This window comes from Sphaerodactylus townsendi, linkage group LG06, assembly GCF_021028975.2.
Source record: "Sphaerodactylus townsendi isolate TG3544 linkage group LG06, MPM_Stown_v2.3, whole genome shotgun sequence".
In the NCBI taxonomy this organism is placed as follows: Eukaryota; Metazoa; Chordata; class Lepidosauria; order Squamata; family Sphaerodactylidae; genus Sphaerodactylus; species Sphaerodactylus townsendi.
This window is the reverse complement of record NC_059430.1, coordinates 31,927,310-31,941,269: the sequence shown is the minus strand read 5'-3', so window position 1 is coordinate 31,941,269 and position 13,960 is coordinate 31,927,310. Positions and strand designations below refer to the sequence as shown.

General features: G+C 46.2%; 1 protein-coding gene across 3 annotated transcripts in view; it reads right to left on the bottom strand.

Annotated features, from left to right (window-relative positions):
• The window catches only part of SYN3 (synapsin III), a 238,926-nt gene that overhangs the window by 17,098 nt on the left and 207,868 nt on the right, over positions 1–13,960 (bottom strand). For all 3 annotated transcript variants that reach the window (XM_048500133.1, XM_048500132.1, XM_048500134.1), the window contains 3 exons: positions 11,617–11,759; positions 7,560–7,634; positions 5,268–5,370 (listed from right to left, as the gene is read on the bottom strand). In XM_048500133.1, the coding sequence (XP_048356090.1) occupies positions 5,268–5,370; positions 7,560–7,634; positions 11,617–11,759 (321 nt within the window). The remainder of the gene's footprint in view (positions 1–5,267; positions 5,371–7,559; positions 7,635–11,616; positions 11,760–13,960) is intronic.

Here is a 13,960-nt window from a genome sequence, read left to right as displayed (position 1 = left end):
AATAAATAAATAAATAAATCAGGGTGATTAGAACCCCTAAGAACAGAGTTCTCCTGCTTGGGAGGACCAAATTAACATTTGTATTGCTCAGGAGTATCAACAATAAAAGCTGCAAACATTCAGACTGGGGAGAAATACCTGGTAGGGTTGCCAGCTTTTAAACTGGTTCCTTCAGCTGTCCTTTTAATATCTTTTTATTCTCCTAGTAATTATCTTGGAGATTTAACTTTGCACCATGAAAAACTTGATTAAATCTCATGATTAAATCGCTAAGGGTGTTCAGCTGTTTTTCCAAGAGCAGCCCCCCGTGGATCCATTTCTGACCATTCAGCTGTTAACTTTATCCATCAAAGGAGTACTGGTTAACAAAGGGGCAGAGCCCCCCACTGCTTGTTTTCTACTTGATCATGCACGGGATAGGCAGACACCCTCTAAAAGTGCCCAGTTGCAGCATCACCAGAAGCTGTTCTGGAATGATCTACAGGAAAAGAAAGATGAGCAAGAGCAAAGAACAGGCTAAACTCAACCTATTTTTCTTCCTGGCAGCACACTTGTCTCACACGACCTTTGACCTGTCACCGATTCTTGCAGGATACTTGCACAGTGCAAGAATGTGCCATTACTGCAGGACTCATGTGGTTCTCATCAGCTTTTCAGAGCTTAGTGGGTGGGAGTGCTTTCCCACATACCGCTATTTCAATGTGTCAGTAGCCCTGAATGTAGCTGTAGGCCAGCTTTGCTCATCTCTCTGCGTTGGTGGAGTGTACAACAGGTCAGACACCGAGTCTCCACTCCAACATCCTCATGTGGTAACCAAGGACACTTGCTCATTTTTCGGCTCGCTTCCCCTGATTTCCTTCTCCCTCCCACTGAGCAGATCTTATATTTCAGCTTTGATTTTTTTTTGCTGGCTTTTCAGATATTCACCCCTTTTCAATTGACCCCACTCCCACAAACAAGCCCTCATATGGTAAGTCTTGATTTCAAAAAGCTAGCTTTCTGCGCGTTTAATCTATGTGCCCCTGGAATAAAACACTCTATTGTTCATGACACCCACAAACACCACTGGGAGCTTGTTAAATTCTAGCAGTTAACTCCAGTAAGTTGCGGGTTTGATTAAAGGTCTTACAGGTTTTATTTTAGAGGTTTCAGGTCAAACTAGAACTTGGGATCAAATGCACCAGTGGATATTCCCTCCCCAAGCCTGCCTGAGCAGAGTACAATAATAATTTCAAGTGTGAACAGGGAATGTTGTAAAAGATGAGGCAGGTTAAAACAATAATTTTTTTTCTTTGTGGTGGGAATTTTCCTCCATTTGCAAATCATCAGTATGGTACAGCACCTTTTCCTCATACTTTCAAAAGCCAGTGCTGCAGGCACTAGAGGATGGTAATGCTGAATGCCATGAAAAGCGTCATTTGCTGATTTTTGCATATCAACTGCTGTTAGAAGCTGAGGAGTAGGTCAGGCCAGAGCAGGTTTTTCTGGACAGTTGACAACTCTGGGACCGAGTAATGCCGTATGCCTAGCTGCTGGTTGGATTCATCTGGCTTCCCAAAGCTTTGTCACAATGTACTCATATTGGTCAGTCCACTCTCTGATGGGATTAATCAACTCTTCCTTGCTTGCTTCCTTCCAGCCAGCTACCCAGTTGTGGAGCTACAAGGTGGCGGGGGTGCACTGTGCACTGGGCACATGCCTGGGGGGCGCAGAAAATCACCCCAGGCCCCTTTCCCTGCCCCCCATCCTTCTTCCCACACTTACCTTAGTTCCTTTCCTTTTTTCTTGAACTTTTTCAGGCTGCAAAAGGCCTGTTCCCAGTAAAAATGGCCTGAGGAACTACAGTTCCCAGGAGATCTTGGGGCTCACAAGGTCTCCTGGGAAGTATAGTTCCCATCAGGCCGTTTTTACTGTGAACAAACCTTTGCATGCCTTAAAAAAGATTCTAGAAAAAAAAAGAGAGACAAATGAATAAGTGTGAAAAAAGGAGCATGAGAACATCGGGGGGCAGAAAATATAGAATGCTCACCGGGCGCAGTTTGGCCCAGCTACGCCTCTGCAGCTACCCCATATGCTTCACACACAAAATCAGCAACAAGTTTAGTCCTCACATCTCATTCTAATGCAGAAGTATTCCATTTACTTGCACATCCTGACTTTCTGATAGTACCTCTCCTGCCTCTATTGGTGATGTTGTGGTGGAGGAGAAAGAGTTTTGACCCCTTCCAGTCCGGGCTCAAGCAAAAATGGACGGAGATTTGCTCTCACGCCATCACAGATACGCCTGGTGATGCAGCTTGACCAAGGCGGATCGGGCGCCAAGCTGGTTTTGTTAGACCTCACCGCAGCGCTTGATGGTCGATCACTTCTACCTTTTGACCCAGCATCACTGGCCGCTTTCTGGGATAATACGGGCACTGTCCAATGGATTGCCTCGCTTTCTCCGGGACCGTTGCCAGCAAGTGTGTGGTGCGGGACTAAGCCTCGGAGGTGCCCACTTCAATGTGGGTGCCTCAGGGAACGCTTGCTGTCCCCTGGCCATTATTTAACATCTATATGCTACCACTTGCTCAGCTGGTAATGAGCTTTGGGCTGATTTGTCACCAGCACGCTGATGACACTCAGCTCATTCTGTTGATGGAGGGGAGCTGTCACGCCCCTGCAGCTCTACAGCATTGTTTGGAGGCGGTCGCTGGTTGGTTACAGCAGAGCAGGCTGAAACTGAATCCATCGAAGACGGAGATCCTTGGCTGGGCCGCAGGGGGGAGGCAGGATTTGCCGGAGTGGAGGGGACCATTTTGGCGCTGCCCTCTGTCCGGTCTGGGGGTCCACCTGGATCTTCGCTCTTCAATGGAGACTCCAGGTGGCCCTTGTAACCCGGACTGCATTTTTCCATCTTCGGCAGGCCCGGGCGGCTGGCCTTCCTCTCTCAGGCAGACCTGGCCACTCGTGATACATGCAACGTCACCTCCAGGCTTGACTATTGTAACTCGGCTTCTACTGCTGCCTTTCCTTGCTCTTGATTCGAAACTGAAACTGGTCCAACATGGAAGGCTGCTCACAGGGGCTCTCTGCGATCATATTCAACCTGTGCTGCTACCAGCTGCACTGGCTTCCAGGAATTCGAATCATCTTCAAGGTGTGGGTTTTTTAACTTTAAGGCCTGCATGCCTGGGACCCTCGATTCGAGAGACCGTGATACCCCATATGCCTACTGCCTCTGCGATCAGCAGAGGCTAATTTGCTGGCGGGTTCCTGGTCCCTCGATGATGCTGGTTTTCCTTACACGGCTAGACCTTTACGCCCTGGCCCCAGCCTGGTGGAACACTCTTCCTCCGGAAGCTGTCCGGCACCCTGCGGACTCCTGATGAGTTCCAGGGCCTGTAAGACCGAAGTTGTTCCACTGGCCTTTGAGCAAGTCCAGTCATGAGTACTCTTCCTCCCTCCTTCCCCGCATCTTCTTGCACATACCACCTGTTGTGACCCTTTACCACCTATTATCCTCCCAGAGAGAGAAACCTGACTCCCTCCCTTTCTTTTACTGGGTGATCTAATTGAATTGGCCATAATAGGGCACTCTATTATGATGCTAACTCGTTTTAAGTAGTTTTTAATGGTTTTTAGTATTATATTGTTGTTATCGATTTAATTAATTGTATATGTGAATGTTGTTCACCGCCCAGAGCCCCCAGGGGATGGGGCGGTTTATAAATCGAAACAATAAATAAAATAAAAATAAATAAATAAAGTTGCAGATACAAACTTGCACACATCTAGAACTTTATTATAGAGGTGATGATTAAAAACATTAAGTTGTTTAATCCTGAGAACATAAGAACTGCCTGCCTTGGATCAGGTTTCGATCATTCTAGCCCTTTGTCTTGTTTCTAACAGTAGCAAGCCAAATGCCTCTGGAAGATATCAAGTATGGCAAATGGATGAAGACTGCTCTGGCATCAGGCACTAGGAGGGATACTGCTTCCACACATGGAAATTTTGCTTAGTTATCATGGCTGGCCGCTATTGACACACTTGTCCTCCAAGGAGCTATCGAATTTGCCCTGCATAAATATCTATCACAGTGATCCTAATGCAGCACTCACAAGCACCATGAATACCCACCATAGTATCTGCTGGTCCTTGAACCTTGAATGATTGGGGGAGGGGGTGGTGGTGGTCCAAAGCATTTTGAATGAAAAAGCAAACTTTAGGTTGCATCCTATCAGCTAACAGACTTGCTAAATGCTGAGCTCATCCAAGGCAGATGGCCAGATGGACTATCCCACATTTCTGAAAGGCCAAAAAGATTAGGGACTCCTAACCTAGAATTTAGCCTTTAGTGAGGGATGTAATACATGCTACTGTTTCCTACACAACCTAAGATACATAGAGAAACATGAAAAGATGGAAGATGTCTCTGTGAAAAAAGGTGGACTATAAATGAAATGCGTGTATGTGTGTCATCAAGTCACAGCTGATTGAGGGCGACCCCACAGCATTTTCAAGGCAAAAGATGTTCAGAGACCGCTTGGATTGCCTGCATCTGCATGGGCTGAGAATGTTCTGAGAGAATTGTGACTGGACCAAGGTCACACCCACCAGGCTTCATGTGGAGGAGTGGGGAATCTAATCCAATTTTCCAGACTTGATTCCGCCACTCTCAACCAATACATGCTGGCTCTCGCAAATAATGTAAACAATTAAATACGTTTGTTACAAGGGAACAGTGATGCTTCTCAGGCATGCATTTGAAAGAAATCCATTCACACATAACCTTTCCACCTCAACTTCTCCTTTTCCCCCTCCAATTGAAAATTTATACTAGAAAAAATTAGTGACAGAATTTGCACCAAACCTTTCAGCTTCAAATCTTCCTCCCCTTGTAATCTTCCCATAAGCAGAATTCCCAGTATAATTTCCCATCACACACCTAAAGAGCTGAGCAGTGACTCATGAAAGCAATGACTCATGAAAGCAGTGTGGAAATAAATGTTGTTACTGCCACTGGACTTTTGTTTTATTTCGCTATGACAGATTAACATTGGCAATGGTGCACTCAACCAACACCTTTTGGAGAGACTGGCCAATCACGTGCGTGAGATTACTTACTATTTTCAAGGCACTTGTTCACATGATATGCTCTTCTAATAAACTAATATGAATTGTCTGTGGGGGAGAATAAATGGCATGCCTGAATGTATATAAAATGAATGTCTTGCTGCATATCCCTTGTATGAAACATATTTACATTCCACTCGGCCTTTTACCTCAATGATATAGTCCTTGCCATCCTTGCTGTGGACAGCTTTGACTGCACAAATGTCAAGGCCACCAAACATCTCTGCCACAGAGTCTGCCCAGAGTCGATACCTGTAGAGATCAAATGCAGTGAACTGAATATTTCAAAGTCAGAATCAAGCAAGACTCCTATTCAAATATATCGGAATTCTTAACTTCTTGCTGAACATAACAGCCGCCAAATTTTCTGGATGTTCATCAGAAGATTGAATGCATGGAAGACAACCCCCCCCCCCAATATAAACAATATTCAGATGATTTTCATGATATTAAATACGTCCTTCATACAGCTGTTCACCAATGCCCAGTTTCACAACAGTTCTATCAGATGACCTCTAAATCCCATCACCCAGTGATCATGAATGTATATATTGTAGTGGGTGATAAGCATCCATAGGTAAAGACAGATACAAAAAACATTTAGACCAATGAGACTGCTCTGGAAGTGACCTTACTTTGTTCAATCTCCTTAGAAAGCTAGTATATTTTATTGGTAGAGCTTTTAATATCAAGAGTGCTTAAGAAAAACCTGACCCACCAGTTAGAACCTGTGGTCCTTGATGTTTGGTTGGGTGGGTCAGGGGTGGAGTGAAAGGAAACTGCACCCGGGGCATATGTGTGCCCTGCACCCCTGCCACGCCCCCTGCCCCAGAACGCCCCCTTGTACCCCCTGTCCCCTTGGCACTACGCCACTGGGGTGGGTCACAACTGGTGTAGGCCTGACCCACAAGCTGGGAAAGGCTTTACCTGTTGATTTTCTTAGGAAAATAAGACAAGCTATAACAGTTTCATCTAGTAATTATAAAGAGCCAATGTTGTTAGAGTGCCAGACTTTGACCCAGGAGCTTTGGGTTCAAATCCTAACGAGCCATGGATTACCTCATTCCAGTCATCTTCTTTTAGGGCACGGTCTGGCAATCAGCAGGAGATATTGTGGAGGGAAGTTTTCAGTAAAAGTGTGATGTCACTTCTGAGTAAACCCGGAAGTGACATAGCCCTGTAGAAATTGCTGGAAACTCTATGGGAAAACCATATAGTTTCTGGCAATTTCTTAAGAGGTCTGGAGTCCGTCACTGCAGGGTTTTCCTTGGATGGAACATCACACTATCAGCCCACAACCATTTAAAACATTATTTTTCTCCCACCACTATTAATGTGAGATGAGTGCAGGGGCTGGGAGTGGAGGGCTGGCAAACCTATGTTGTTGTGAGGATAAAATATGGGGAGGGAATGCTATGGGTACTATTTAGAGCTCTTTGGAAGAAACGTAAAACAAAAATGAAGTCAATCTAGTCTGTTTCTCAAAGTGGGAGCCTACAGAAGGGATCTGCCATATTTATTTTTATTTTATTTACTTCATTGATACCCTGCCTTTCACCCTAGTAGGGATCTGAAGCAGCCTACTTCATTCTCCTCTCCTCCACTTTATCTTCATCATGACAACCCCATGAAGTAGGTTAGGCTGGGAATTTCTAACTAGCCCCAGGTCACCCAGCCGCTTCCATAGCAGAGGGGGGATTTGAATGTGGGTCTCCTGTATCCCAGTCTGAAACCACCCCATGCTGGGTCTCTGTCAGCAACCTTAACAGGCTGCAGTATTCTCTCTGGCCATGTGCTAGATCACCTTTAAATTAGGGGGCAGTGACCCTTTCATTTCGAAGAATGACCAACACCACTTCCAAGCAACACAGAACAATGCCAGAGTACCATCTTGTTTCAAGCCTGATTCTACAAACGGAACAGGACTTTTGTAGCATTGCAGTTTAGAACAGAAAATTAAAGCAGGTGCAGCTTCCTTCTCTTCAGGGCAGCACTGGCCCATGTTTGCACCTCGGAGTGCAGCTGCTTTTGCCACCAGGAGTGCCCCCCCCCCAATGTACTACCCATATGCCCCTCCCCAATGACACTGGGCAGTTGGGAGCATGGGTACAGACAGATGGCAGGGGAAGGTATGTGGCTGGCAGTGGGTCCCACCAGAAGCCCTGAGCCCTGACAGCTGCCCCACCTCAGGGTATGTTGACACTGGCCCTTGTCTGTAACCTACAGACAGCATCTTTTCAGGATCCCGTGATGGGCAGGAAGGTATTTTCCCCCCCAGTTTGCTGTGGTGACTGCTCCTAGCACCAGACAGGCTAGTAAGTTATAAATAACATCTCTGGACTACAGATATTTAAGATAATAGATTTAACTCTGGGGCTACGCTTATCAGTTTGACCAAAAGCCCCGCTGCGTTTTTGGCAGTAATCCCTTCTATTCATTACCTCTCAGTCATGGCGATCTGCTCCAGCATAGCAGAACCTGTGTTTGCTTTCCAGTTTCCTGAGATCGACGTTCTCCTGGGAAAAACAAACAAGCCACATGAGAACAATCGTTTCCCCCAAACGCTGCAATGTTTTCTCCGCGTTAAAGGGGAATGGGAGTGGAAATGAGGAAAGTGAGCCAGAGTTGGCAGGGCACACATTCTGACCTACGCTGTCCTAATTTTCTGATGGCCCAGTAATTGGGCAGCTTTATCTGTCAGATGGGAACTTGCCCCTGTGTGCCGGCTGGAATACTCCCTCTTAGTTACATCGCTATTGGAATGCTGGTTGGGTATTCTTGCTTTGGCTTTATGAACTCTCTTCTGGGTATGTTAGGCTCAGTATAGTAGAAATGTCTGTGAAAAGTCTGTGGAATAATTAACCCTGCACTTTGTAGTATAGAATTTAAACGGCACAGGGGAGGCCTTGAGCCAGAAAAGCCGGAAGAAATCTTCCCACAGACATCAGTGATCTTTAGAATGGATTTTAAAAGGGGTGATGAATGGGAAATGCTTAAAAAGTGAAACACTGGCTTTCATTCATCCCACTTTCTACTGTCATTGTAACCTGGTGCCAAAAAGAGCTTTCTCTGTTATCCTGAAGCCAACGGATCAAAAAGCTACACACCACAGTCTCCCAATGACACTTCGGAAGTTAAGAGATATGTCTCCTTTAGCTGTTAATGTCTGTCATGCTGCTGGCAAACTTTGTCTTCCTAGCTCAGAGTTCAGGAGACAGAGTGTCACAATGTCAAACTTAGCCCAGGCATCTTATTAGACACTGAAACTGTCAGATCTCAGTGGCTCATTTTGAATGACATCAGGAGCAATTTGTGTCACAGGTCCAGACAAGACACGAGGCGGGTTGGGGTGACCTGACCCAGCCTGCAGGCAGACGCGACACTAGGGAGACTAATGATCCCAAGGATGCCGGGACCCGATTCAGCTCAAAAGCACAGTGCAGGAGGAGAAGGGGTTTAAATCTCCCCTCCATCCAGTTTTCCTGAGTCAAATGTGCCACACTCTTGAGTAGAATCAGGCTCCAGCATGGTTAGGATATTAGTTCCCCAGCATCATGTCTGCCTGTGAGGCCAGCCAGGTGAGGGAACCCTGACCTAAATTAAAGTCGGCATATGATCCAGTTTGGCCCACATTATGAAGTGGCTAGGGCAGCCACGGAATATGCAAGAGCCAAATACTCAGACCCCTTGGCTCCATTTTTTCCTGCTACGTTACAGGCTCTTCTCAGAACATTCTTTTCAACTATGTAAGCATTTCTCCACATCCTGAAAGTTAAACAAATGATTGTAAATGCACTTCATTACACCAGTGGTGTTCAATTAAGATCAAAGTCCTTCGTCTTAATAACAGCAGCACAGGCACTGGGGAAGCAAGAAAGCTCTTTTAATTACAGTGAACATTCCATTGTAGGGGGAAAAAATTCATGCTAACAAGTTGAAGAAAAAGTCATACTTCAGGACTCCACGAAAATTATTTCTATGTACCAGTCCTTTGTATAAGAGGAGAGGAAATGGCTTTGGCTAAATCCTACATAAATGTGATTTCGTAAAAAAATTATATATACCAGAGGAAATGGAATTAGCATGGTTGTTTGGTGAGTTTACAGCAGAATTTATTTTAAAAGAACACAATCCGAATGGTATTCAATTCCTCACAGACTGAAAGAAATTTATATTTATAAGAATAAGTGTCAGTGATGTGACTTGTCAAAAGCAGATTTCATACTTTTTTTGTGACTGTGGTAAAAATCAAAAGATGTGGTAATATGAAGTATAGAACAAAAAACTACAGTCAAGACATCCGTGAACCATTGTATGATTTATTGTGCTACTTAGAGGATGTAGTGAGAAAAGAAGATTTAGAATTAATTTTCCATTTGCTGTTAAAATAATCATGTAACTCAATGGAAAACAACATGTGCCCTACCTTTGGAAGAACAATGCTATATGATTTGGGCTATGTCTTTCTTAATGAAGCTGGTATTATAAATAGCTTGTAGGAAGGCTATACATCTGAAAACCTGTTCTTTCAGCAATGGCAGATAACTGCTATGTTTTGGAACTTCAGTCACCGAGAAAGATATTATGTGTAATTCTCTCTTGAAAATTAAAAAAAAAATTCCTTACTTCATTTATACTCTATTTTTCTCCCCACCTGAGACCAAAAGTGTCTTACAACATTCTTCCTTTCCTCATTTTATCCTCACAACAACATTGTTAGGTAGGTAACACACTTTGACTATGTTTGACTGGCCAAATGTCACCCAGAAATGTATTGCTGAAGGCTTTCAGGCCACAATGAATGGGCTGTTGGGGGTTTTCTGGGTGGTGTGGTCATGGGCCCTTTCCCCACTCATCTTTGCCCGAGGGTTGCTGCGGGCAATTCCCAGTGCGCACAATTCCTGGCGTGCGCCCTGGCTTCCCCACGACCCCGCGCTCTGCGGGGGTTGTGGGGCGCCATTTCAAAAGGCGCCAGGAATTACGCGCGTCGAGGGGGCGCAAGAGAGGCAGCGTCGGGGCGGCTGCGTTCTCCCCACCCCTGAAGTTGGGAGGGCAGCTGGACCCCGCGCTACTTGAGGAGAGTAGCGCGGGGCTTAAGGTAAGTGGGGAAAGGGCCTTGGTCTGACTCTGGACCATAATGGTGGTCTAGATCAGTCCACGGCCACACAGCCTGGAAAACCCACAACAGCCAGTCACCAGCCAGCAAGCTTCTATGGCAGAGTGGGGAGCTGAAAAATGTGCTTTCTCCATTTCCCTCTCCTAACCAACAGAACTGAGCATTGCTAGGTTGAAAGCTGGAAAATAGAATTAAAATGATGCCTTAACTGGGTCAATTTGTCTTGGGGAATGGGTGCATAAGCTACATAATAATGGCCGTGTGGGAAAAACCCTCTTCTCTCCTCTGACGCCTGTGCTGTCTGGAAAACAAATGAGAAGTGGCTTTTTTAAAAGATGTCCCCAGGATGACTTATTTTGGGTGTGCAGAGTGAAATTAAGAAGTCTTTTTAAGATGTCTCCCAGAAGTCTTATTTGTGATGTGAGGTAACTACTATTCAGTCCTTTCTGTAGGAGGCTGCTTTCCTGTTACTATGTCCACTAGAGGGCAACAGCGAGTTTTAGGAACGTTTTAAAACCAACAGTCAGGAGAGATTTAACATTTCACTGAACAAGATAAAGAGATGATGGCCAAGGGAGCTTGTGGCATTATACAAAGTTTAAGCCTGTGGGAGAAGCATAAGCAGATGCACATCCTGAAGGTGAATGCAAAAGTACATAAGAGCCAAGGTAAGGTGAAATCAAGCAAGTTCTTGCTCCTCAAAAAACTTGAATCAACCTCTTGGGATTTAATCAGAGGCATATCGGGGGTAAATGGCGCCCGGAGACAAATTGTCTCCAGGATGCCCCCCCAAGCTCTGCCCCCCCCAGGTCCACCCCCTGATGCCCCCAGGCTCCACCCCCCACTGCCCTCGACTCTGCCCGTGTCACCATGGACATGGGCAAGGTAGGGTGCCCATCTCCCCCCCCACTCCCCCTGCCGTCTGGGCTACCATTCGGCAGCCTGCAGTCTCTTCTGACCTCCCCTCCAGGCAGGCCAGAAGAGACTGCAGTCCCGGCCTCAGAGACCTGCTTGTATAAGCACTGAGGGGGGGGGGGGGGGGGGAGGCGCTTGGGAAGCAGGTCCCTTTACCACCCAAAGAGCCATTTGGACCCGTTTTTCATAGCCCTGAAGATCTACCGAGCCGGAGAGCCTCTGGTTTGGCCCCTCCACTCACCTTTCCTTCCAGCGCTGCTCTGGAGGGCTGGAGGGACATGCCCACGCTACCCTCCGACCTCCAGGCCACGCGGATCCACAGTATAAGGCTGAAAGAGCCGCCTATGGCTCTGGAGCCGCAGGCTGCAGACCCCTGGGTTAGAAGCATTTATTGAACATTTATAAGAGGCCTGTATTTTGGACATCAATATCTTTTTTCCCTCCAACCCAGCCCCAAAGTCACTCACATGTAAGCTTTGTAATTGTTGCCAATTTTCTGGATTCGGATATCATATTTGGAGTCAATGAAGGTCTCCGTTGTGACGTACGTTTTGGCCATGGCTACCACGCTTGCAATATCTTGGAAGTCATGCTGGTTCTCAACTTTAACCTTTGGTTAAAAAGACAGGGAAAAAAAGTAAAATATTAAAATGGGTATCTCCCATGAAACAGTGTAACTTCTGTGCATGATTCTTAGAACTAAGCAAAATGCCATGAGGAAAAAGTGCATCAATAGGGCAGGCAGGAAGAACATGTTTATTGCAAGGAATCCAGGGAGTATTTGCACATCCCTGTGCAGGCTACTCATAGAGATCACACCGCCTCTGGGAATCCTGTCACTGAAGAGCAGGCTTCCAGGTGTCATGTTTAGACATATCCCCAAGTGTAGCTATCCCCCTTTCTGTATAGTGGGATGGATCTGCCTTGTATGTAGGCACAGATAAGATTAAGAAAGAGACCACATCTAGAAAATCCTAAAGAATTAACTTTTACATTTATATGAGTTGGATGAAGCCTTCCTAGAACAGATGGCCAAACTTTCAGAAAGGAAAGACATAGTGGTAATGGAAGATTTCAATTATCCTGATATTTGTTGGGAGTCAAACTCTGGCAAGACTATCAGGTCCAACAAATTTCTCACTTGTCTTGCAGACAATTTCATGGTCCAGAAGGTGGAAGAAGCTACAAGGGGAATGGCTATTTTAGATCTGCTTCTAATCAGTAATGATGACCTGATTAGTAGAGTGGAAGTGGTAGGATCCTTAGGTGGGAGTGATCATGTTCTCCTGGAGTTTGTTATACAGTGGAAAGGAGATACTAAGGCCGCACTGCGGAAAGGGCGTCCCTGCGGAAAGGGCGTCACTGCGGAAAGGGCGTCCCTTGCATGCCACCCCTCACTCCCTCCCCTTCCCTCCCTTGCATGCCACCCCTCCCTCCCCTCCCCCTCCCTCCGCTAGGGTGGGTGGGCCATGCCCAGATGCCGGGTCCCCTCCCCTTCCCTCCCTTGCATGCCACCCCTCACTCCCTCCCCTTCCCTGTGTGTAACAGTGCATGAAGTATTGTGAAAACTCCAAGTACTGACATTACTCTGGGACCTGTGGCTACCATTTTGAGAGACCATCACTGTCACTGACCAGGGAGGAAAAAGATGTGATCATTTAAAGCAATCCAAGGAGCGACTGGCAGCCTGCCCTAACTCACTGTTATGAATGCTAAACAGGGCAACTTTCAAGGGTATGACTCTGTTTAGGATTGTATCCAGATTAGACTTCACTAGCGTGTTCTACGTGGAGTTGCCTTTGAAGAATGCTTGGAAAATGAAGATCAGTACAAAATGCAGCTGCCAGCTTGCATTTTAACAGGGGCTTGTTGCATGCAGTGTATAACTGTGGCACAATTCCATGTTCAATCATTGCCAACTGTGTTTCAGAGCCCAATTCATAATGCTGGTTTTGACCTTTAAAGTCCTAAATGGTCTGAGCTTGTCTGATATCTGAAGGTATCTCTTCACATGGGAATCTGCCCAAACTCTTAGTTCAGGTAAGAAAGGTAGCATTCCAAGCAGTGGTGGGATCCAACAATTTTAATAACAGGTTCCGATGGTGGTGGGATTCAAACAGTGGCGCCACTGCACACACGCACCTCCAGTCCCTATTGGGCAGGGAGGTTGCTTTAGTAACCCCTTCTTGGCACTCAGAAAAAATTAGTAACCACTTCCAGAGAAGTGGTGAAAACTGGTTGGATCCCACCTCTGATTCCAAGGTAAGGGAGCTACAGTTGGATATTGGGGAGGGTTAATACAAGTCCTCCCATGCTTGCCTGTCTTTGCAGGGGAAGTCTAAAAGGGGAGCAACTCTGCCAACTCATTTGTTTATAAACCATATGTATGTCCAGTGGTGGGATCCAAAAATTTTAGTAACAAGTTCCCATGGTGGTGAGATTCAAACTGTGATGTAGCACCAATGGGGCTGGGCGGGGCACGACGGGGGCGTGGCTGGGCATTCTGGGGGCGGGGCAAGTGGGTCTCAAAAGAACGGGACCCCCACCCCCGGAGGGGAGAATGAAGAGAAAACTAAAGACACAAAAATGCCTGCTCAAATCAGGGAGCAAAGTGAAGCAGTATGGAGCCAGAACTACTGGGGGGGGGGGGGAACCCAACACCTTGAAAACCCTAGATCAGGGACCTCCTCCTGAATGTAAGGTGTGACCCCGAGAACTAGTTCAATGTTTGTAAGAACAATCAGGATTGGAAATGACACTATTAAAGCCTGTTGCTAGAATTAATTGTTATACGCTGGTCTATCCTGAGGC